Below are 25,989 nucleotides of genomic sequence, written 5' to 3'. Positions count from 1 at the left end.
ATTTATAACCGATTGTTTTTGCGATGTCAGTAAAAACCTGTCTCTATTTTATCATGGTCACTATAATTAATCCATACTGGTTTAAACATATCTATTGAGCCATACCTATTTAAAGTGGAACTAAGCTCCTATCCTTTACAGCCAAGGAAGCTGCCATTTTAGCCTGTGTTTGATTGGCAGTTGCCATATTGCTGCACATTTGATCAGTTGTGATACTGGCCATTTGATGGCTTGACAATTCAGCTTAGAGCACACACAAATGTGACAATTATTCACGCCATGCTTTGAATGTAAATTGTGGGAAGCAGTTAGTCTCTATTCAAACTTGTGCGACTTGTCAAGCGACTTTGGACATCAAAGTTGCATGGCAAGTTGCATGCCGTTCTTTTCAATGGCACCCATTCAAATTGGTGCAGCTTAAAGCAGCAGCAACTTTCAAAAGCTACCTGAACTACTTTGGTGCAACTTTTGATGTAACTTTGATTCAGAGAGTGTAACGTCAGATCAAAGTTGCACTAAAAATTTCATTATAGTCTCGCTCAAAATTCACATTAAAAATCATGTGACTTTGGAGTTGCACAAGTGTGAATGTGGAAAAAACAAGGCATGCTCGTAAGTTGCCCACACAGTTCCCAGATATTTGAGTAGGGTTACAGAAAGCAATGCAAGAATATGTATACATGATGGTCAATACTAGGCACCTTAGAGCCATAGGGCTGGTAAGTATAATAGAACAGAAATATACTGGAGGAGACAGAGAGAGCCCCCGCCAACTTCTATAAAATGGACTTTATATGCACAACAGGCGACAATAATATATAAAACAAAGTTAAGTTTATTGTGAATACATCATGTTATTACTAAAAAACAATATATACATTCAGTTACTTAAAATCAAATCCTTCACAACTACCCTCTACTGGACTGGTACATCAGCTAGCCTGTATCTATATGCACTGTCCTAGGATAATAGTTATATATACACAGGTGCGCTTGTCCAGACTCAAATATATCAACGTGTTTTGCAATTCAATACTTCATCAGCTGTCGTGTACGATCAACCAAGGAACATCTGTCAAGTTAGTAGAGCCGATAACACCTTGTTCGTCCTTAACTGAACTCTGCTAAAACCAAGGACTTTGCAAGTAAATTGCTGCTCCCATCTGCTCTCCTCACCACTCTAAACTGTAACTTCAGCAATGCATAGACTTCTGCTATCTCTGGGTAAATTGCTGCTCTCAGCTGCTCTCCTCTCCACTCTAAACTGTAACTTCAGTAATGCATAGACTTCTGCTATCTCTGGGTAAATTGCTGCTCTCCTCTCCACTCTAAACTGTAACTTCAGCAATGCATAGACTTCTGCTATCTCTGGTTAAATTGCTGCTCTCAGCTGCTCTCCTCTCCACTCTAAACTGTAACTTCAGCAACGCATAGACTTCTGCTATCTCTGGGTATATGCTGCTCTCATCTGCTCTCCTCTCCATTCTAAACTGTAACTTCAGTAATGCATAGACTTTCTGTAAATCTCAGAACAAATAGTGTATATATTTTGGTCTGTTTGTGTTGATTGATTCTCACCTTTTGTTGCACTTCTTTTATGACTCTGGCCTGTGTCTGGTCAATTTGAGAAACATCCCCCCCCCAATTCATGTGATCCTTATCAGTTTCTAATTGGGGCGGAGAAGAGTTGCTCATTTGAACATCTCCCTATAAATTTAGATCAGCTCATGGAGGGAGATTACAGACAGGGGGGCACAGTCACAGATGGAGTGCAGTTTTCTGCTTGAGTACGATTTTTGCTGGAGTGTTAAGCTGCAGTTGAACACAGCAGTTTAACTAAAGCAGGATAACTCAAACAGCAGGAAGATACAACAGAGAGTTCCACACCATCTACCTTTTAATATGCCACCTCTACTCCTTCTTTTCATATTACTATCCTGCATTCCCAAAATCTAATTTCTTCACCCCCCTGCTCCACCCCAAAACTTATACATATCACCCTCACTGCTACCATCTCCCTACTATTGCTCTCATCACCTCCTGCTGATATTTCACTCTCCTGCTGACCCAAACACCAGGACTGGAAGGCATGTACACGCGTGTACATTCCGCTCCCATGTTACTTTCCTCACCCTTCTTCTTCTAACTTCTGGGGATAGCTCCCCAAACCCTGGTCCTCCACTATTTCACCCCCACACCAGACACCCTCTTTCCTCCAGGAATAGCCGCAATCCCCTCAATTTAATATCAGTCCCCATGCTCCCAAAAACCATCCTCCCTTTTTCATGTGCGCTCTGGAATGCCCGCTCTGTCTGTAATAAGCTCACCTCTGTCCATGACCTTTTTGTCTCCCGCTCCCTTAACCTACTAGCAATTACAGAAATCTGGCTTCAAGCAGCAGATTCTTCTTCTCCTGCAGCACTTTCCTATGGAAGCCTCCTCTGGACCCACTCACCCAGACCCAGTGGTTGGAAAGAAGGTGGGGTTGGTTTGCTTCTATCCCCACTAAGCACCTTTCAAGTCCTCCCTAACCCTCCCTTCTCTATGCTTCTCTTCTTTCAAGAGTCACTGCATTCGGCTGTTTTCTCCCATTTCGATGAGGATTGCAGTGATCTATCGGCCTCCTGGACCTGTGTCTCGCTTTCTTGATGATTTCTCTGCCTGGCTACCCTACTTTTTCTCCTCTGAACTACGCACTATCATTCTGGGAGATTTTAACATCCCCATTAATGTCAACAACCCGGCTACATACCAACTCTTCAACCTAACCTCATCTTTTGCATTAGCACAATGGACACAGTCCTCCACTCACTCTGATGGGAATACATTAGACCTTGTTTTCTCCCATCTTTGCACTCCCTACAACCTCACAAACACCCCCTTTCCTCTCTCTGATCACAATCTCATCACCTTCACAGTGTCCTCATCTTCAAACACTTATCCCTCCAAGCAGCAAACAATTACCTGCAGAAACCTTCACAACTTGAACCCTGCTCCTTTCCACTCTGTAACTGACCACCTCTATGACAGAATCTCTCCCCTGTCCTGCCCTGACCTGGCCACTACTGTCTACAACAGTTCGCTTTCATCCGCATTAGACTCACTTGCTCCTCTAACAACATCAGGCCCCAACCATTACAACTGTGGCAGACTGATGACACCAGAAATCTTAAATGACATAGTTGTGCGCTGGAGCGATTGTGGCTTAAAACAAATTTCACCAAGCATTCACCCTATATAAATCTGCTTTATTAACATACAATTCCTCCCTCCATGCTGCCAAACAAGCCTACTTTGTCATTCTTATCAATAGCTTGTCATCCAGTCCTCGTTGTCTCTTCTCTACTTTCTCCACCTCCACCCAGTACCTCACTCACTGCTCATGAGCTTGCAAATCATTTCAAAAACAAGATCGATGCAATTCGTAGGGGCATCTCCACTGCACAGACATCCATCCCACTTAGCATACCTCATACTAAATCTCCCTCAACACTCTCCTCTTTTGACCTTGCTACTACTGAAGAGGTCACTAAGGTTTTCTCGGAAGCCCGTCTCACTACCTGCCCCCTGGATCCTGTCCCCTCACAACTACTACGGTCACCCTCTTCTTCCATCCTATGCTCCCTCACTCACATCTTCAATCTCTCCCTCTCTAACGGTGCCTTCCCCTCCCCTCTAAAGCATGCACACATCACTCCCATACTTAAAAAGCCCTCCCTGGACCCCACAACCTCAACAACTTAAGACCCATCTCCCTGCTCCCGTTTACCTCTAAACTCTTAGAATGCTAAGTCTATAATCGCCTGAGCTCCTACCTCACTGACAACAACCTTCTTGACCCTTTACAGTCTGGCTTTCGCTCACTACACTCCACTGAAACTGGCCTACTAAAACGCACTATTGATCTACCTACTGCTAAAACCAATGGCCACTACTCCGTACTCTTACTACTTGACCTCTCTGTGGCTTTTGATATGGTTGACCATCCCCCTAAAAAAACTCCACTTTCTTGGCCTTAGAGACTCTGCTCTCTCCTGGTTCTCCTACCTATCACAGCGCTCCTTCAGTGTTACCTATAACTCTGGCTCCTCCTCTTCACTCCCTCTTTTTGTAGGGGTCCCTCAAGGTTCCGTCCTTGGACCCCTACTCTTCTCCATCTACATCTCCTCCCTTGGTCACTTGATAAACTCCCATGGCTTTAAGTACCATCTCTATGCTGATGGCACACAAATCTATGTTTCTACTCCTCACCTCACCCCTTCAGTCTCCTCTCACATTACTAACCTACTAAGCGACATATCGGCATGGATGTAACTCTACTTCCTCAAACTCAATCTTTAAAAAACTGAGCTCTTAGTATTCCCTCCAGCCAGTGCCCCCTCCCCTGACTTCTCCATCAAGATCAATAACACAACCATCAGTCCCTCCCCTCATTCAAGGGTGCTAGGTGTAATCCTAGACTCCCATCTGTCCTTTGAGCCCCAAATCCAATCGATGTCCAAATCTTGTAGACTTCACCTCCGCAACATCTCCAAGATACGACCATTCTTAACCTCGGAAACTACTAAGTAACTTATTCACTCCCTTGTTATCTCTCGCCTTGACTATGGTAACTCCCTCCTCATTGGCCTACCTCATCGCAGGCTATCCCCTCTTCAGTCTATCATGAATGCTGCTGCCAGACTCATCCACCTCACTAACCATTCCATATCTGCTATCCTTCTCTGCCAATCCATCCACTGGCTTCCTGTTGCCCAATGGATAAAATTCAAAACATTAGCAATAACATATAAAGCCATTTATAACTCTTCCCCAAATTGCATCACCAATCTTGTCTCCAAATATCACCCAAACCGTACTCTCTGGTCCTCGCAGGACCTCCTGCTCTCTAGCTCCCTTGTCTCCTCCTCCCATGCTCATCTCTAGGACTCGCTTACTCTGCTCACTTTTAGGCGATCTCTGAAAACCTCTCTCTTCAGGGAAGCCTATCCTGCCCTCAGCTAATAATGGAATCTTCTACTCTTCCTACCAGTCCATCCCCCATAGATACTACCTTTTTTACCACTAGCCCTTCCCTCCTAGATTGTAAGCTCCAAGGAGCAGGGCCCTCCAATCCCTCTTGTATTGAACTGTATTGTTACTGTATTGTCTCCTGTTATATTGTAAAGCGCTGAGCAAACTGTTTGCGCTATATAAATCCTGTATAATAATAATAATAAGGGTGTGATGAATACAGACTAAATATAGAGAGAAATAACAGGTTATTCACTATATAATAATCAAACAATTTACATATGTAACCCATGTCATATAAACATATGGAGTATATTACAATGTGAAATACTGACCCATAAGATAGTAGTGACTCTGAAAAGTGTGACAGGCGGGTATAGAGGAAGACTAAGGGACTGGGGATTGGATAGCAGGAGGTTCCTCTCCACTAGTGTCTAATGTGTAAAGAGAACTGTACACACTTTAAATGAAAAAGCAGTAATAATCTCACTATTATAATACAACCCAAAGTCATCATTATTATTATTATACCAGATTTATATAGCGCCAACGGTTTGCTCAGCGCTTTACAATATAAAGGGAGACAATACAGCAACAATACAGTTCAATACAAGAGGGTTAGGAGGGCCCTGCTCCTTGGAGCTTACAATCTAAGAGGGAGGGGCTGGTGGTACAAAAGGTAATAACTGTGGGAGATGAACTGATAGGAGAAATAGAAGATTTGGTTATTAGCTGAAGGCAGGATAGGCTTCCCTGAAGAGATAGTTTTTCAGAGATCACCTAAAAGTGGGCAGAGTAGGCGATAGTCTGATAGATTGGGGTAGAGAGTTCCAGAGGATGGGTGAGGCTCTGGAGAAGAGCAAAAGAAAAATAAACTGTTGCTGCAACTACTTATAAAGTGTTAGCTGCAGTTCGGCTTCTATTTGTTTGTCAAGTCCATCTAAGTCTACTAGTGCATCTAATACTACCCTCTCCCCAGACTGGCATTGCTGCTTTCCAAAGGTGTCTCCATTGCTCCTTCAGTGTGGAGACATTCTAAGAAAGGAAGTGTGTTACTGATCAGATCACCAGATGAAAATAAAGAAAAAAGCCTAAAAATAGAAAACGAATGCAGCCAGCACATTTAAGAATTAGTAAGCTGTATATTTTTAATTGCTGGGCATAATGCCACTTTAAATCTTTAATTAAAGCAGAGTTAATTTTTGTTTTGGGAAACTAAACATCGTTGTTCTAAATTGCCCTCCATAGTTGGTCAGAAATCTGTAATGTAATGAGATTGTAAAAAAACAAATAGTTGGTAGAGGAGTGTATTTTACAAATGGATGCTAGGGCTGTAAAAGTGACCCATGAAATAGAGCTGCAGACTGGATTTGTGTCAGACAATGGCCACTGTCATCTGGTCTTAGCATTGACTCCTGCTATATTAGTCAGGCTATTTTCAACAAAGATTATACTGCACTTTGACTTGCAAGCTGATGTTTAAATAAAGAGAATGAAAGCTTTTAGGCAGCTGTCACACTTTATTAATCCTTGCTGACGGCTTCATTCAGAAACTCTGACCTGCTGTCACTTAGTGTGGCTTAGAGTGGCTTTTCCATGCCGACTTGAGATACTGTTTGTTAGCATAACATACTGAATTGATTGGTCATTAAAGGGACACAATCAAATAAATTAGGACAAAAGCACCATTTAATTTTGGGATAATTTTACAGTTGCCTTTAACTAATAATATGTCCTTTGGAATATAAAAGTTGTGTTTCAAAATGTAAATATCTAAAAGTAATCTTTTTTAAGAGAAATATGGGGGCTGGCATTTCCTCCTTTTGATAATACCAGTTGCCTGGCTGTTAAGCTGACCCATTGACTTACTGCTTTCAGAATTGCTGCTCCAGAATAGGTGTACAGATAATGAAATGCAAAGTAAAACCAGAAGTCTTTGTCTGCATAATTGTTCTGGGTTAGTGTTTTGAGGTACCATTTTCACATTGGCACCAAGTATGTTTCTCTCACTAAAGGTTTACTTTAAAGAGGTCCATAAAGTATAAAGGAATTCTTTTATTACCAAAAAAGAATTCATTTATCAAGAGTACACCGAGTGGCCGGCTTTATACTTTGTGAACTTTCATTTGGAGGGATAAACGCATCAGGCAGAGCATCGGTCTCCAGTCACTGAATTTGGAATATAGAAGTAGAGCTAGGGTAAGGTTGGTTACTTTACTTTAAAGAGGCCCTGTCACCAACCTAAAATACAGGTTAAAGTACCAAAAAATATTTTATTAAGTGTTTTAAATGCTTACTGATAATGTTTTCCTTTACTTGAATTACTTTTTTACCTCCTCCAATTGACCCTATAAAATTTGACTACTTCAGAAGAGTCAATTTCCCTAGCTCAGCCCCCTACCACCTGCACGTCATAGCCCTCTCCTCCTCTGTAAGTGTCTATACTGGTCCTGCTTCTCCACCCATTCCCTCATTTCCCTATATATACTTTTATGTAGCTGCTAGGGGAGGAACAAAGGGGAATACTATAGATTGTCACTTTAGTGACAGCTGAGTTTTCTGGGGCTGCTGACATCACTTCCAAGATGGTGGTTCGCAATTGTATTCTCAGATCTTTTGGATCTCTACAGAGGAGAGGCTTTCACAGGGAAATGACATGCATACAATACATTAAATGTACTTAAAGTCTTATGGAAAGATTTTTGCTGACATAAAAAGTTTGTCTCTTTAATATGTGATAACTGACTGTAGCTGGTTTGCTCTCCAGCCATATTGTACTTGTTTTTCCAACAGAGTTTAGATCTTTAGTATAACAATGAAAATGACACATCCTTCTCAACCATCACCTTTTGCTTAATAATCTGGGACTGAGCTGGTAATCAGGACAAATCACATGATAGACATAAGTCAGAAAGTTGATAGCAAGCTACAGTAAATCCCTTGGATACCCATAGCCATGGGAGGACAGTGACCCTGTTCCAGCCATTTATTGGTGAGATTTTTCTTTCTAAGAGAGATCAGAAAGGTTAGAAAATCCCGAGCACTATTTGTCTGCTCTGATTGGCTCTTGTCCCACCTTTTCTAAACTATTAGGTCAGTGATGCTGAACTTTGAGGTTTATGAAGCACTCTGCAATACAGTGAGGATTTCTATAGCAGCTCATAGCCATAAGATGACAGTAGCATGAACTTGTTTTTTTCTACCAGATAGGAAAGCCATTTCTTGTTTATGGGGGCAGGCAATTGCTTGGTAGCCATCCTCTCTTGAGGGGGACCTTCAACTGGACTGGTTAGAAGACCTGAGCTGATAATTATCACTAATGTTTCTCCTGAGCATATCTGCTTCTATCTCTCACCCACTTTCTTTTCCCCTCTGCAGTGAATTATGGGGGGCTGTAAAACAGTGAAATTGTAAAGCCATAAATGTGAACTGTTTCCTAGAAGCTCTCTATGCTGTGCCCAACTCCATAGGGGTGAAGAGAGAGAAAGCCTAGGTCACTAGGTTTTGATAATGATGATGGCGATGATATCTGAGGTCCAGTAGAATAGATGGTCATATACAAGTAGCAAAACCAGGTTCCTGTGTTGCAGTGGGTGAACAGGATCCAATTTGTGTCCCACTTTTATTGATTGGTGTATATGAGATGCCCTATTCCTGTGATGGCATTGTCCTAACACTAAGTTAACCTTATTTACCTTCCAACATCCACTCAACACAAGCCTGCGCCATCATGGTTGGATCCTGGTTACTAGCCCCTCACTATAAATAAGCCTTGTGTTTGCTTTCACATTTTTGATTGCTGACCTTAACGTACTGTATGTTATATGCAACTATCATTTGTAAATCTGCCCAGTGCTGTTTTAGTTTTGGGTGAACGCAGGTTGAATCAATGACTGGTTTCTCATGCAAGGACTCCAGTGCAAAGTCTGGGCACTTTAGTTTAGAAGTCCACCCTCTTGCGACCTTTGTGAGTGGATCAAATTTTTCCTGTTTTAACTTTCCTGCATTAGCCTCATTTGTGTTTATTTGGACAGCACAGACAGATCAAGCTTCATGGATAATTCAAGATGATGAAATTGCTAAAACCCGTTAACAAGACTCGCTGAGGAATGTCTCTGCAACATAGTCTAACCTGTTAGTGCTGTCATAGTACGTACAAACAATGAGGAGAAATGCAAAATTAAAAAAAAAGTGCTGAAAGTTATAAAGAGCAGGCACTTCTAATTTAAGTGTCCCTGCTTTTCAACACTTTCTGATAATTAGCTCACTCCTTTTCATCCCCACACATTCTTATTGTCCCTTTACTATGATGAGTTACCTACTGCCCAATAGGAATATGTGGGTGGCAGTAGGGGTCAGGCTTTGCTTACCTTTGCTTAATCAGAATAGCCTGGCTTTTACCTAGAATGGGGGGGAAAGGGGCACTGAATTCTGCTGCAGGTGTGTTCAAAATACACTAATGGAAGAACAAGGAGCCTTCCCTACTGTCTTCTTTCAAAGCATTACATTTATCACTATATCAACGGGATCGTTTAAATTATGCATAAACCCCAACAAAACACATAAAATATCAGGATACCGCAAAAGTGTAGCATTACTCTGTATAAAATAGGAAATATGATTTAGTACTTGCATTAGGTATTTTTTGTTTTAATCTATTTTAAATTTAGTAATTCTATAATGTGTCATTTACTGAGTTTGTTGTATTTTACGGGGATTTATAAAAGGTTATTTTTTCACCCATAAATAACACAGACGTATAAATATAATGTAGACCATGACAGAGAACTCTGATTTATTCATCCGCAAACATTCTGTAAATCAGAAGGAGATGAAACACAACTCTTTAACAGGCTTTGCTTTCAGTTGGTGAAGTACGGGTCATGTATAGTTTAGTTTCACTGAGTGGTGCTGGCAAATTAGGAGCAGTTTAATCCGGGTTTGTGTTTGTCATTGGCAGCTTATGTGCTGAATTGGGTGATGAAATGTATTTAAGCTCATGTGCCTAAAAATAAGAAGTATAGTTTGCAAACTGCTCCCTACCGCATGTAACAAAAGCCCTTTAAGAAGTATGTAAAACCTACTTACTTATATGTTTGTACAGGGATTTGTAGCCAGTGCCGGTGAATAACTTCCTTTACTGCTATCTGTTTCAGTTAAGTGCTCATGCTATGTTTATCTTATAGATGAGGGCAAGCAATAGTTATCTGTAGAAAGGTGGAGTCATTGCCCATAACTACCCACTTGATTTCATTTTTCATTCAATTAAAGCTAGGATACTGATTGGTTGTTATGGACAGCTGCTTAAGGAGAACCTGTGCCGTGGAAGCTGTCAAAAGGGCGAGTAGCATACTAAAGACTAGTCACCAGTATCGCCTATAGACTCTGATCAGCTAAACCTTTCCCCATTGCTGCAATTTTCATGCCTTGTTCTACACATACTGTATATTTATGTGCAGTAGAGGCTACCATTTTGGTAGAAGCAGGGCTTTGCTTCCTCATGCCAGAGCTGCCCCCCTGATGACTGGTGGGGTAACAATCAAGAAGCACTGGGAGAGGTGCTTAATGTACAGATCCACAGAATGAATGGAATAGGAGCCAAGAGATCCTCGCACTGCATATCCCCAGATACAGTTTTCTCTCCAGAAAGTGGAATAGTACACAGCACATGAATAACATCATAAACTTCACTCGAGATCGTGTTAGACTAGCAGTCATGGTTATAATTTCCTCAATGATCCCTTACTGCAGACATGTGTCTACGAGGCTCAATGACTAAAGCACAATTAATATTTCTAAATATTATCTTCTATGAGAAAGCATATCTTCACTGCTTGAGTTCAGGTCCATTTATATGTTTCTCTAGGTCTCCTTGGATCAGCTAATCTTTAGCAATTTGAATGTTTAGCAGTTGGAAGATACATTGGAAAATCAAGAATTTGAATGCGTTACATGATCTCTTATAAATTGTAATGTAATTGTAGCACTTACCCCCCTGAGGGGTCACTGAATATGACCCAGGGTTACCTTACCAGGCTTTCAGGCCCAGACAAAAGGCTTTCAGGCATAGACACAAGCTCAAAGCACACCAAATACACAGGCACAGGCTAGAGGATGTCTTTTTGTAGCTTTATTGCAGTGCTTCATACAGAAGAGAGGTGAATAAGGGTGCAGGATACTCCCAGAAAGTCAGAAAAAAACAGGAGGACAGTCTTTCCTCAAAGCACAAACACACCTGAGATCCCAGATTAAGGTCCTACTCCCAATTTCCAAGGACGGCTGTCTGCTAGCCCCCCCTCCATGCAAAATTCTCCGGTGAGGGAGAAAAGGATCCTTCTGCAAGTTGCTATGGAAAGCAGGCTCACAAGGTGTGTGTGCATCACTACATGGAAATCCTTCCAACATTACTGGCCACAGTAAGTTTCTCTGCCCTGACATCCCTCCTTTTTCCTTCTTACCTGTCCCTCTACTGTGTCTTCAGTTGATTACCAGACCATAGCTGCCTCATCCGCTGCACACACAGGGGTTGGTTTACTAAAACCGGAACGTGCAAAATCAAGTGCAGCTCTGCTTAGAAACCAATCATCCTCCAAGTGTTCATTGAACAAGTTGAAGTTAAAATTTCCAAATTAGTGTTGTGCTGTGCCTCCCTAGATATCAAACCCAAAAGTGCAAAATGTGCAAAAATAAGCAATCAAATCCTATTAATCACTAAAAATTCCAAAATTATACATCCATATAAATCAATCCACAACTAATTGTATTCTTAAAATACAACCAAATCCCAATACATGATAATCGTGCTTAAAAAATATGACAGCGAGACCAAATATAAATAAATAAGATAAAATAAATGTCCACAATTCATAAAGTGTACATTTTATTTCTTCAAAATTATATTCTAAACCATGCAGATCATGTGATATCCACCACTGTTCATTCCTGTGCTCACCTGCACTCATGGACCTGCCCGCTTACAGGTTATGCAATGATAACACGATTTGTGGATTGATTTATATGGATGTATAATTTTGGAATTTTTAGTGATTGAGAGGATTTGATTATTTCTGCATATTTTGTATTTTTGTATGTGATATCTAGGGAGGCACAGCATGACACTTATTAGGATATTTTTATTTACATTGTGGGAGTACTTTTGTTGCTTGCGGCCCCCCCAGTTTAGCACTGGTAGTTTATTAATATTATTTTAGACTCAGCAGGAGCAAGATAATTAGACACTATTTATACTTGAAGTTAAAAGCTGATTGGCTACTATGCACAGCTGCACTAAATTCTGAGTGCTCCAGATTTAGTAATTCTCCCCCACAGTGTACAAAAGTCACAGTATGAAATCTGGGTGCATGTAGCCACATAGGGTGGGAAAACAGTGTTACAGCAGAGGTACTCAATAGTACTTTGCTGATTATAAGGGCTAGAAATGAATACTGACACCGCTGCATGGACATCTACCATTTCTGATGATTGGGACAAAATGAAAATATATTTAAAGTCAGTAGTATTTGGTAGAGTAGGGTAGGGTTAGAACCTCTGTCAGCATTGTATTGCTATCTGTGTCCCATTGGGTAGATTCAACCTTTGTCCTGGTGACCATTGATACCAGCATATGCTGGTCAAGTTAGAATGAGGATTTAGGCAGGATAGAAGCTTTTCACCCAGTATTCCTTTAATATTGACATTGATAAAGATAATAGACATTTGCATTGTCTATACTGGCATGGCCCCACCATATCAAACACTAGAGGCTATACATTAGTAGATTTTTGAACAAATGTTTGTACAAATGTCCCTACAAACATTCATACGAAAATTCTTTGTATACTTGACTGGATGAATGTCATTCTAAAATACTTTAAAACTGTGTGTGCTTCTAACATTTGATTTTGAAATGAATGTAATTTCGTGATCGAAAACTACATCCACTGTTAGAAATTCATTAATTTTTCATTTTACATCTTCAAATGTTCTCATCACTATGGTCAAAAACAAATGCAGATTCGACCCCACTAAGAAAATTAAATGAGGGTTCGTTGATCAAAATTCTACTGGTGTATAGCCAGCTTGACTGTTTATATGCGCATCCTCCCTTATGAAGGGCAGGCAAGTGAACTCTTTCTGGGTTCAGCCACTGGGCCTTATGATGACACGGCGCTCTGCCTGCCCCTCCTCCTCCTTTCTTAATGAAGGACTATGGATCCTTGGATAGGTGATGTGCATATCCCGGGAGGCACAGTGGGCATAATGTCATGGTGAATGACGTGCATTGGGGAGCTAGCCAGAAGTTTTTTCCCGAAAAAAAAGTAAACAAGAAAAAAAATTGCTCTGCATAAAGAGGAGGGTTGGAGAGGCGTCAAGTTGGCAAGTTGTATTTGAGGGTGAAGATCCACTTTAACTGATAGTTTTAAGTGCAGTAAACCCATCAGAATTCTCTCTGCTGAAGTCTAACCAGTACAAGATTGATTCTTGTAGGAACTATTGATTAATTGAGACTATTTTTCTCCCAAATCTTACAGTATAGGGGATAGGTGTATTGACTTATCTTCTACCCAACCACTTTTATTATGCATATGCAGAGACATCAACCTCCATTTCTTGGCAGCAAATTGCTTTGCAAGATTTTAATAGAAGTAATTATATGAAGACCAAGAGATTTTTATTACAGGACAGCATGTGTGAGATAGGAGTGACTTGGGATCCAAAAGAAGATGACTTTTTTGGGACTTAGTTGTTCTAGAAATGAGGAGAAAAAAAATTGAATTAATTTGTAGTTAGTTGAAATGTCTCCAGGTCTTTCTTTATTTGGTGAATCTGTGCCATTTGTTTTACAGCTATACTTACTTTGTTCTCATTTTTATGAATGGTGGCTTTTCTCTTTCTGAAATCCCATAGCTGCCTCATCTGGGAATCTGGCCATAGTCCCACTGACCGGCTCTCACCCTCTGCCTTCTCTTGTCTTCTCAGCATTTCTTCACAGGCTGACGTAATTTCATTCGCATATACATAGCCAATTGCACGAGGGTTGAGCTACTGTATTTGACCTGAAGAAACCATACAGATTCTCTGTAGCAATCAGATGCCATTAGACTGCTAGAGGCATTTTTTTTTATTGTGGATTGGGGTTACCCTATGGGTTCAATTGTTGGGAAGACATGAAAAGTGCTCTCTCTCATTTTATCATTCATTATGCAACCACAAAAAACTCTTAGAACACCCAAGCGGCTGTTATTCGTTTGGCAGTGAGCTGAATGACAAAGAGTCTTTCATGCAACCAGCAGTGAACAAGATGAATCCAAGACTGTGGGACTGAATATTTAACTACAATTCTATCTTGTCTGGGTGTATTTTAGCAAGCGGTGGGATTCTTCGTATGTGGTTGACTTATAAACCTTGCCAGATTCTGTAGGAATTTTTTTCCCCCCAAAATGTTGTATGGTATTCTTGTAAACATTCTCAGTTATGTAAAATATGTCTAGAAAGGTGAAAATGTATCTCTGCCTATCAACAAACTAACTAGCTGTTAGTATGTGCTGACTGCATGGAAATACAACTCGGGTCCAAAGACAGTCTTGTTTTATGTATGATAATGTGCTTTTATGGATTTTTGGGTCTATATAGTTTTCCAATAAGTGAAATTTATTAGAAAACAAGTCTACCCCATAAGTAGATGGCAAGGATTGTAGTAAAATTCCTTTTGGAACCTGTTCCACGTATAATACAAATACAAATTTTACATATACTGCCAAAAAAGTTCAGACTGAAATCTCACTCTAAGCTTGTCAGTCGGTGTCACAAACCACATGTATCTATTTCCTTCAGTGATGACTCAGCTGTCTGGCACCAGCAGGGGGAGGAGACACATCCAGGGAATTTTGCTGAGAAGTAGCTTCTAAATGGGAGATTAACACTTTTTAAAGTTGCTATTTGGCTGGTAGAAATTTATCACTGAGCTGATCAGAACCATCCTAGTAAATATGTACATTTTGTGATATATTCAAATTCCAGTTTGGTTTCTACACCTGTTTTTTGTCAGAAAGATAAAATTGCAGTTTTGATTGAATTTAATAAATTCAATTTAAAGCGACAGACATCTAGAGATATTTTTGTTCTGTAATATGATCACACATAGGGCTAGAAAAATGTAAGGAACGCTTTGTGTGTCTAAAGTTTTAGAGATGTTGACTGTGTTTTTAAACATTTCTTGTAGTCAGTTGAAGCATGGCCCTCTGATTCCTAGACTGGCCTGATGGCTTCCTGACTTCACTGTTAATTTGGAAATACACTGTATCTGAGCACCACAAACCAAAAACAGTATTTCATCTATTTATTAATATTCAAAGCAAACTCCCCCATCCATCCATGTCTCCATGCTTTAGTTTGCTGAAAAGTCACTTTAAAACCCCCCCCCCCCCAACATTTCTAGCCATGGTCATCTTGAGTAGGCCAAGTGATTAATGTAGCATTTACTTCCTGGAATTTATCTGGCCTTAGCTCAGGTATGTAGGCAGGAGGGTGGGCTTACTGAGTTTTATTTTGTTGAGAAATCAATTAGAAAAACACTCCCCTAGAATTTCTGGTTGTTGCCATCTTAAGTAAGTGCAGATGATTCATGCAGAATTCCTGGAATCCATCTGCCCTTAGCTTAGGCATGCAGGCAGGAGGGCGTGTTTAGCTGAGAAAACTGCTCCTCCCCTCCTGAAGACTCCTTGGATATATGACATCATTTGCCCATGCATGGAAACTAGGAAATAACTAAAGAAATGAGTTTAAAACAAGTAAATATAATATACTTTACTTTCTATTTACTAATGCTAGCAGCATAAAGAATCAAAATACACAATGTTGATTGAGAGAGTGGAGTTCCACTTTAAGTTAAAGGTTACATACAACTGTTATAGATAAGCTTTTGCAATTTGCTATGACTGTGTGCCATATGGAAACAAATCTCTCTATTCTGCCCAATTGCTAGTGAGCTAGATCTCAGTCAAATGTAATTATTCAACCTAAAAACAAAAATGTAATATATTGCAGTTTATCAATTATTAGATGTGATGGCTGCATAGTTACATAGTTAGTCTGGCTGAAAAAAGAGAAAAGTCTATCCAGTTCAACCGTTAAAAAAAAAAAAAATAATTAAAATCCTATACCCACAGTTGATCCAGAGGGAGGCAAAAAAACCCAGCAAAGCGTGATCCAATTTGCTCCTGCAGGGAAAAAAATTCCTTCCTGGTCCCCCGACAGGCAATCGGATATTCCCTGGATCAACTTTATCTATAAATGTTAGTATCCAGTTATATTCTGTGTATCTAAGAAATAACCCAGGCCTTTTTTAAAGCAATCCACTGAGCTGGCCAGAACCAACTCTTGAGGGAGTCTATTGCACATTTTCACAGCTCTTACTGTGAAGAAACCTTCCGTGTTTGGAGATTAAATTTATTTTCCTTCAGACGTAAAGAGTGCCCCCTTGTCCTCTGTAATGACCTCAGGGTGAATAGCTCTACACCGAGTTCACTATATGAACCACTGATGTATTTATACATGTTGATCATATCCCCCTTAATCTCCTCTTCTCATTAGTTTTAATTTTTAGGCTTTTTTCCCCTTTATTTTCACCTGTTGATTATGCCAGTAAGCACATTATTTTTCAATGTCCTCTAACAGACTCAGCTGTCCAGCAAAGGGACAATTAGAGGGTTGAGACAAACCATTTATTACTGACATGAGTGATAACAATGCTTTTATTTATGTCAGACCTTTATCCCAAAAGGAAAAAAGAAATTGTTTCTGTAACTGCCTAAAAAGTGTTAGCTGAAGTTTGGCTTTAAAGTGATATTAAAGCTTCTTTTTGTTTTTTTCCTTAAATGACAAACATGTTCTACTTACCTGCTTTGTGTAATGGTTTTTTCACAGAGCAGCCTCGATCTTCCTCTTCTGTGGTCCCTTACCTGCAGTCCTGGCTCCTCCCTCTTGACCAGTTCCCCCAATAGCAAGACGCTTGCTATGGGGGCACTGATGCATGCTCGCTCCCAAGCCACACTCTATGAATCCATAAGGCACATAGAGCTGTGGCTCGGCCCCGCAACCACTCTCTCCTCATTGGCTCACTGGTTATGAGGAGAGAGAGACTCGGGACAGCCAAGGCTCCCGTGCACATCTCTGGATCGAGAGGGGGCACAGGTGAGTATCGGGGGGCTGTTGTGGAGCAGCATGCAGAAGGGTTTGCATGAAGGTAAAAGATCTTCAGCCTGTACAACCACTTTAAATTATTTGTGAAGTCCATCTAAACCTGCTAGTGCATCTAACACAACCCGCTCCCTAGATTGACAATGCTGCTGTCCAAATGTGTCTCTGTTGATCCTCCAGAGGAGTGGAGATCCCCTTAGACAGGAAGTTTGTTACTGCACAGATAAGCAGGTTAAAATAAAGGGAAAAATCCTATAAAGAAAAAAGAAGACAAATGCAGCCACCAAAGTTAAGAATTGGTAAACTGCAATACGTCACATTTTTGTTTTTGGATTTAAAGCAGAACTACACTTCATCTGAGCACCACAAACCAAAAATGCTGTTGAAATACTTTTTAATATTTACAGCAAACTCACCCATCCATCCATGTCTCTATGCTTTATTTTGCTGAGAAGTCACTTTAAAAACACCCCCCCTAACATTTCTAGCCATGGTCATCTTGAGTAGGCCAAGCGATTAATGTAGTATTTACTTCCTGGAATTTATTTGGCCTTTGCTCAGGTATGTAGGCAGGAGGGTGGGCTTAGCTGAGAAAGCCCCTCCTCTGCTCCTGAAAACCTTTGGAATGTTTGACATCATTTGCCTAGGCCTGGAAACCAGGAAGTATCTAAAGAAATGTAAAAAAAAAAAGCATAAAACTAGTAAATATGACATACTTTCCTATATATTTATTAGTGCTAGCAGCATAAGGATTAAAAATAGTCAATGTGTCAGTGTTGACTAAATTGAGTGAAATTTTTCTTTAATACCACTTTAATAATTTAGGAGAACTGGCTGTGCCTAATGGATGATTATGCCAGGTGCTGGGACTTTGAAATCTGCAACAGCTGTGGTTGTATTAACTGTACATTCGTGTGGAATTGTGATCTGTCCCAGCCTGGACCACTGGTGTCTAACATATCCTCATTGGTGAATCATCTACTTTAGAAAAGACACATTTTAAGGCAGGTCAATGGTGCACTCATGGTCTACACCATCCGATGTGTGAAAGCACACTCAAATTCTAGTGAACCCACAATTTTTATGGCAGCAAAATACTCAATTTAAGTCTATTTTTCATCCACAAAACTAGTTATTTAAATCCAATTCGAATCAAAAGAGAAGTTTGTGAAAAAAACATTCATACTCACCTAAGTGGATGCACCTAAGTGGATGCAGGATCGAGAACCAAGTAATCAAAGACCACTGATCGCTCAGTTCTGGGTCTTCAGTGAGCAGAACACGGTAGTGCCTGTCAGTCTGCCCCTCCAGCACTCACTGGAGCACCAGGCTGTGCAGAGGGTGGGAACAGGTGGCTCATGCTCACTGAGAGGCTGAGCCAGCTGATGGTCCAGGCACCTGGATGTATCCCAACCTTAAAGTCTGGATCTCTCCACAACCTGAACCAGCTCAGTGACGTCAGCCAAAATTGGACCTTAGCCAACTGTCAGCTGAATATTCACGGGTGCGGAACTAAGTGTTCTCCAGTGACCCACAGGAGATGTAAAGCCAAATGAGCTTAGGCCACACTTCTCCTTTAAGAATATATATTTGCATTACTTCATAGTTCATTATTGTTTAGAAATACTATTAATCTTGTAGATTTAATTTTTTTTAGGGGGGGGGGAACAATACAAAGCTGGTTTGCTAATTGTTTTCCATGTTTTCTTGGTTGAGTACATCATTCACCACATTGATAAAAACCCATCCACTCTCGTTGCTTGACCATATGCCTGATCAAGCAGCATTTGCTTATGTCATCTGTATTTTCCATCTCCAGGTTATAGTACAATTTTGCCATATTTATAGCATGGTAAATGTTATAGTCATCTCCCACGTTCAGATGGTGGTTTCAGATGGCAAATAGATTATTTTGTAAATGATTCTCTATTAGCATCTGTTCACTTGGCCAAGGTTAGTTTTACTGTATACTGATCACACTGCGAATTAAGATTTTAAAGTGGAACTTCACTCTCTCAATCAACATTGCCTATTTAATCCTTATGCTGCTAGCTTTAGATAGGAAAGTATATCATATTTGCATTTCTTCAGTTACTTCCTTGTTTCCAAGACTAGGCACAATATGTCATACATACCAGGAGTCTTCAGGAGGGGAGGAAGGGTTCCTCAGCTCAGCACATCCTCCTGCCTGCATGTCTGAGCCAAGGGCAGATGGATTTCAGGACGTAAACTCTACATTAATCATCTGCTCTTACTCAAGATAGCCACGGCCAGAAATGCTAGGGGGGGGGGGGGGTGGTTATCAAAGTGTTTTCTCAGCAAAATAAAGCATGGAGACATGAATGGATGGGTGAGTTTGCTGTGAATAAAAAAAACTAATTAAATACATTTTTCAGTTGGTGATGCTCAGATGCAATTTAGTTCTGCTTTAGCAATTGAATGTACAGTGGGGCAAAAAAGTATTTAGTCAGCCATCAATTGTGCAAGTTCTCCCACTTAAAAAGATGAGAGAGGCCTGTAATTGGCATCATAGGTAGACCTCAACTAGGAGAGACAAAATGAGAAAAAAAATCCAGACAATCACATTGACTGATTTAGAAAGAATTTATTTGCAAATTATGGTGGAAAATAAGTATTTGGTCACCTACAAACAAGCAAGATTTCTGGCTCTCACAGACCTGTACCTTCTTCTTTAAGAGGCTCCTCTGTCCTGCACTCATTACCTGTATCAATGGCACCTGTTTGAGGTTGTGGACAGGTGTCTTTTACACTGATAACAAGTTCAAACAGTCACACTCCAAACTCCACTATGGTGAAGACCAAAGAGCTGTTGAAGGACACCAGAAACAAAATTGTAGACCAGCACCAGGCTGGGAAGACTGAATCTGCAATAGGCAAGCAGCTTGGTGTGAACAAATCAACTGTGGGAGCAATAATTAGAAAATGGAAGACATACAAGACCACTGATAATCTCCCTCGATCTGGGGCTCCACGCAAGATCTCACCCCGTGGGGTCAAAATGATCACAGGAACGGTGAGCAAAAATCCCAGGACCACACGGGGGACCTAGTGAATGATCTGCAGAGAGCTGGGACCAACGTAACAAAGGTTACCATCAGTAACACACTACGCCGCCAGGGACTCAGATCCTGCAGTGCCAGACGTGTCCCTCTGCTTAAGCCAGTACATGTCCGGGCCCGTCTGAAGTTTGCTAGAGAGCATTTGGATGATCCAAAAGAGGATTGGGAGAATGTCATATGGTCAGATGAAACCAAAATAGAACTGTTTGGTAGAAACACAACTCGTTGTGTTTGGAGGAGAGAGAATGCTGAGTTGCATCCAAAGAACACCATACCTACTGTGAAGCATGGGGGTGGCAACATCATGCTTTGGGGCTGTTTCTCTGCAAAGGGACTAGGACGACTGATCCATGTACAGGACAGAATGAATGGGGCCTTGTATCGTGAGATTTTGAGTGCAAACCTCCTTCCATCAGCAAGGGCATTGAAGATGAACCGTGGCTGGGTCTTCCAACATGACAATGATCCCAAACATACCGCCCGGGCAACGAAGGAGTGGCTTCGTAAGAAGCATTTCAAGGTCCTGGAGTGGCCTAGCCAGTCTCCAGATCTCAACCCCATAGAAAACCTTTGGAGGGAGTTGAAAGTCCGTGTTGCCCAGCAACAGCCCCAAAACATCACTGCTCTAGAGGAGATCTGCATGGAGGAATGGGCCAACATACCAGCAACAGTGTGTGCCAACCTTGTGAAGACTTACAGGAAACGTTTGACCTCTGTCATTGCCAACAAAGGATATATAGCAAAGTATTGAGATGAACTTTTGATATTGAATAAATACTTATTTTCCACCATAATTTGCAAATAAATTCTTTCCAAATCAGCCAATGTGATTGTCTGGATTTTTTTTCTCATTTTGTCTCTCATAGTTGAGGTCTACCTATGATGCCAATTACAGGCCTCTCTCATCTTTTTAAGTGGGAGAACTTGCACAATTGGTGGCTGACTAAATACTTTTTTGCCCCACTGTATATATGGTAGCATTTGTCTGCTACAGCTGTGACTATAAAAATGTAGGGCCTGGCTTCAGCCAATGGTTCTATAAATGTGTTCTTGTAAGGTAAAGGTTTGCATGTTGGGGGGCTGTGTGCTAGTGTTGCCTTATTGTATGCTACAGCCACTGAGGGGGGGTCAGCTGAATATTTAGCATAACCTCTAGAAAGCCTACCATGACATAGTAAGTTATATGTTTTGGTTGTAAGGGCATGTAAATTGCTGATGGAGCAGAACAGTGTGTTACAACACCTGACCCTGCTTGTAATGCTTGTGTGCTTAGTTGGCATAACACTTGGCCAGCACTGTTATTCTTTCTAAAAAGGAGTTTTGTATAAACAGAACCCTGACTGATTGTAACAGTTCCAATTAGAGAGTGTCAACAGTGCAGGGTCAGTTTAAAGAATGAGGAGGAGGAAAGGTGTAAAGAGACACATCCGCATGAAGCTGTCAAAGCAATCAGTTTGTTTGAAAACAAGTGAGTGCAGTTTGGCACTACATTAAAAGTTGGGATTTCATAAAGTACAAAATAACCCGTCCTTATCATAGAACTTATTCATGTCTGTTATTGATATAACATATACAGAAAGTGCAGCGCTTATGTCCAAAGCATATGAAGAACACACAATTATTCCTGTGTGAGCTTATATAGGAAGTCATTATACAAAAATATATATAAGATTAACTTAAATCATAAATAAAGTCCAAAAAGTGAGATCAATCATGACCAGTGACATAAGGTGACAAATGTGACGAGTCCATCTGTGATAATCCTCCACCATTATGCACTCACCAGAACTACAAGGCAACTAGGCTCTGTACAGAAATCCCTCCGAAAGATTTAACCTTTCCACTGCAGGAATAGATGGCCAAATATCCAGTGTGGCTAGGCTCTATATAGGGATCTCTATAAGGCAGATGTGCATGGATAAGCTATCAATCCAGAGATAGTAAATCCTAGATAAAAGAGAGCTATTAGAGTTCATTAAATACCCCCCAAAACATTCATTTCCTGAAAGCACATGACTTGCAACAAGAAAAGTTTTTGCTCTGTCCATCTCACAGATCAACTCTTGTACAAGTTTCCTTAGAGAGATCCCTATATAGAGCCTAGCCACACTGGATATTTGGCCATCTATCCTTGCAGTGGAAAGGTTACATCTTTCGAAGGGATTTCTGTACAGAGCCTAGTTGCCTCTTACTTCTGGTGAGTGCATATTGGTGGAGGATTGTCACAGATGCACTCTTCACAGATGTCACCGTATGTCACTGGTCATGATTGATCTCTACAATACGATTGGACACTGCACTTTTTGGACTTTATTTATGACTTAAGTTAATCTTATATATATTTTTGCATAATGACTTCCTATATAAGTTCACACAGGAATAATTGTGTGTCCTTCATATACTTTGGACTTTCTGTATATGTTTCTGTTTTTTAGTGGACTAGGAGGGTTTACCACTTTGTGCTAGCTGCTTATTCACTAGTTATATTTCTTTGTGCTCACTACATATTTGTGAAACTTTTTTGTTATTGATATAAACTTGGTGTCTTCGATGGACGAAGTTGTCTAATGCTAACAGTTCTGTTATAAATGTGGGCTTGTGTAACAACATAGATGGCATCAGACGTATGAATCTGAGCTTATGTAAATTTGGAAGCCCTCTCATTTTCTGTCTAAGCACCACACATTATGATCTCATCAAGAAGGGTTGTGCACTGCTGCATTGCCTTCTAGCCCTAAGTAGAAAAAGCAGCGCAATTCAAAACACCATACATATGTTGGTAATCAGATGTGATTGGCACTCTCCTAAGTATGTTCTGTGCTGTAGTCCTAAACATGTTTTTGCAGAGTTCACTGGAGATGACCTGTCAGGCTTAGCACCTTATAACAGCCCTACATAATTAAGGGTCTCCGCCCTAAATGCCATCACTAAGCAAGCCCTGTCAGAGGCCATGGTACACTGTCTAAATCACACCAGGAGGTCGTGCTTTCCCACACCTCCAAGCGAACTCTGTATGCACTTCTCATCACAACCTCTCTTACCTAGTTCCTAATTAGGTACTTTACATACAAACCAGGGTAGCTACTTCTCTAGAGTACATTACACTCTTAAAATTATTTCCCAGTTGACATCCAGTGCCGGAGTACCAAATAGGCACAGTTGACACTGGCCTATGGGCCCCACGCAGTTTAAGGACCCCCCTTTCAACAACAGATCATAATAATAATGATTTGATCTTGAAAGAAAATAAAAATGACATTTCTAAATTTGTGTATAAATGATAGAAAAAATGAATCAACTTAAAGGAATGAAAATGTAACATTAAAGACTCTATAGAGAAAATACTAATACTGTATTAATGTGATGTACCCAATACCAGCTTAAAGTACATAAACCATAGACATCAGGTTCACATTACAGTTTGCCTCTTAAAAGCTAATCTTCTTTCAGCTGTCAGTTTATAAAAAATGTTGGTGCAACCTATGTTCGTGTAATGTACAGTAGTGAGGGTCATCATCTAGCTGCCTCCTTAAAGTTTAATCCAGCACTGCTGGGATCCTTTCACTTTCAAGCCAGAAGCTTCGACTGAAGGTACATTTGAACTTTGTGTTCTAACCCTACTTGAAGTAATGAGGAGACTCAGTATGTGATATAGACATCACTGGATTGTTTTTAAACTTACAATAATAAAAGTTAGAAGGATGGTGGTATTTGTTTCCATATTTGTTTTACAATGCAGAAGTTATGTAGCCTAATTGCCAACCACGGGAGTTAGGTGTGTTGCAGATTATTTCCTAATGGCAAACATTTTTTCCTGGGTATTGTGGGACATTGTAGCACTAACCCCAGTACTTTAGGAGGAGTGTCCATTTTTTTTGAGGCCCAGTGCTCAAAGTTATGTGGGCTGCTATCAGTGTGCCAGGTGGCTACTGTTTGTCCTGGGAATACCAGTCTACATACCTTATTTGCCACCATAATAGATGAAGGAGGGCATCTTTGTAGAGATATAATAAAGTAAAATGTAACCCTCTCAAGACCAATCCTATAAAAATACAGGATCAGGACCATGGAGAGCGCAAAAATACCAATTCTTATCATTCATTTCAAGACAGTCTTTAAAATTATTCCTAAATTTGCTAAAAAGGTGCATGAGAATGTTGAATCCTGAAAATTATAAGAATTGTAAGAAACGTGAGCATAGCAGTTGCCATTGATGACTTGTTTCTCAGGGTACAATCCCCTCTACTTAGGGAGTCATAGACTTAAAACAAGTAAGACTTTCAGGCTGCATGTTTAATCCAAGCCAGCAACTTGTAAGGTAGCAAAATTAGGATCAGGATGACAGCCCTAGGGAATGTTGGCAAACATGTCAGCAATTAAAGCCCTTCAGGATGACTAAGATGCAGTCTTATGCAAAACAAAATCCTGTTTTCTTCATTATACTATGGACCCTCTGTAGTGGTCACCTTTTCTCTCTCTCTCTCTCTCTCTCTCTCTCTCTCTCTCTCTCTCTCTCTCTCTCTATATATATATATAAATTTTCAATTTGGCAACTGGCTGAACTTGTATCTCTGGATTGCTTTTCAGTGGTGTTATCAGGGAGAATGTGTCAATTTTGGGACCTGGCCAAAGAGCATTGATGGAGACTGGGGACCGTGGTCAGTTTGGGGAGAGTGCACCAGAACCTGTGGCGGAGGAGTCTCTTCTTCAATAAGACACTGTGACAGTCCAGCGTAAGTAGCTAAAGTAAGCCTGAGCCAACCTAAAGAACCATTTGGATCACATTAAGATTTACAGTATTATTTTTATGTAAATGTCATTATTTGTACCTGGCTTGTCTGTGAATGCCTAAACACACCATTGAGATATTAATGGAGTACTCTAGTTAAAGATTGGCATTTAGCCATAATTAAGAATTAAGAATAAATGTGCCTGCAGGTTGTTTGAATGTATACTGAAGTGTTTGCGGGGGTAGAGATAGGCATTTCTCTTTTAGACATAGAAGGCCAAATGCTTGTACAATATCTTGCTGTCCATTCAGAGCTCCATTAGGACAATCTGTAGTTCTAGACCAGAATACTTTCGGTGCCATGACTAAGTCATCTCTATATAATGACTGTATTACATCAATGAACATTTCTCCAGCATCACTTTCAATATTTTTGCTGGTTAGACTAACTCACAATTAATATGCAGTAATAGGGAAAGAGTATGAATGAACTGATGGCATGCTGAGGATGCCCACATCACCACATTGCAGCTTGCTTTAGCTCCCGCTCTCCTAAGCATATTTCTTTTCCTGTTACCAGATCCTTAAGTATATAATTGATTTCAACGTCATGTAATAATTTGAGCTTGTGACATCGATACAACCAGGCTTGAGGAGCACTGTAATGGTTAACTGTAATAACAAATATGCATTGTGCTTTAAAGCTGAACCCAGGCTTAAAGCTAAATGCACAGATAAAATACATGTGTTAGCAGTTTTACATGCTAGAGGATATGTACTTATGTCCATCCAGTCCTGAGATTTATAAAACCCTGTCAGAGCACAGCCAGCCTGGAGACTTGACTTTTTTTCTATCGCCATTAAGAAACAGAGCTAGACTGTGAAGGAGAAGCAGCAGACTGATGAGCTCATCTCTCTCTGTATTAGCCTGTTGGTTGCAGCACATCTTATTGGTTCCTTGTGCTGCTT

General features: G+C 40.5%; 1 protein-coding gene across 1 annotated transcript in view; it reads left to right on the top strand.

The window, feature by feature from the left end:
• The window catches only part of ADAMTS6 (ADAM metallopeptidase with thrombospondin type 1 motif 6), a 433,529-nt gene that overhangs the window by 277,364 nt on the left and 130,176 nt on the right, over positions 1-25,989 (top strand). The window contains exon 13 of the mRNA XM_089653457.1: positions 24,879-25,024. Within this exon, the coding sequence (XP_089509583.1) occupies positions 24,879-25,024 (146 nt within the window). The remainder of the gene's footprint in view (positions 1-24,878; positions 25,025-25,989) is intronic.

The sequence above is a fragment of the Staurois parvus genome, unplaced genomic scaffold (genome assembly GCF_062004578.1).
Source record: "Staurois parvus isolate SC_StPar_1 unplaced genomic scaffold, SC_StPar_1.0 ptg000714l, whole genome shotgun sequence".
In the NCBI taxonomy this organism is placed as follows: domain Eukaryota; kingdom Metazoa; phylum Chordata; class Amphibia; order Anura; family Ranidae; genus Staurois; species Staurois parvus.
Note: the sequence above shows the minus strand (reverse complement) of the source record. Positions and strands in the feature narration are given on the sequence as shown.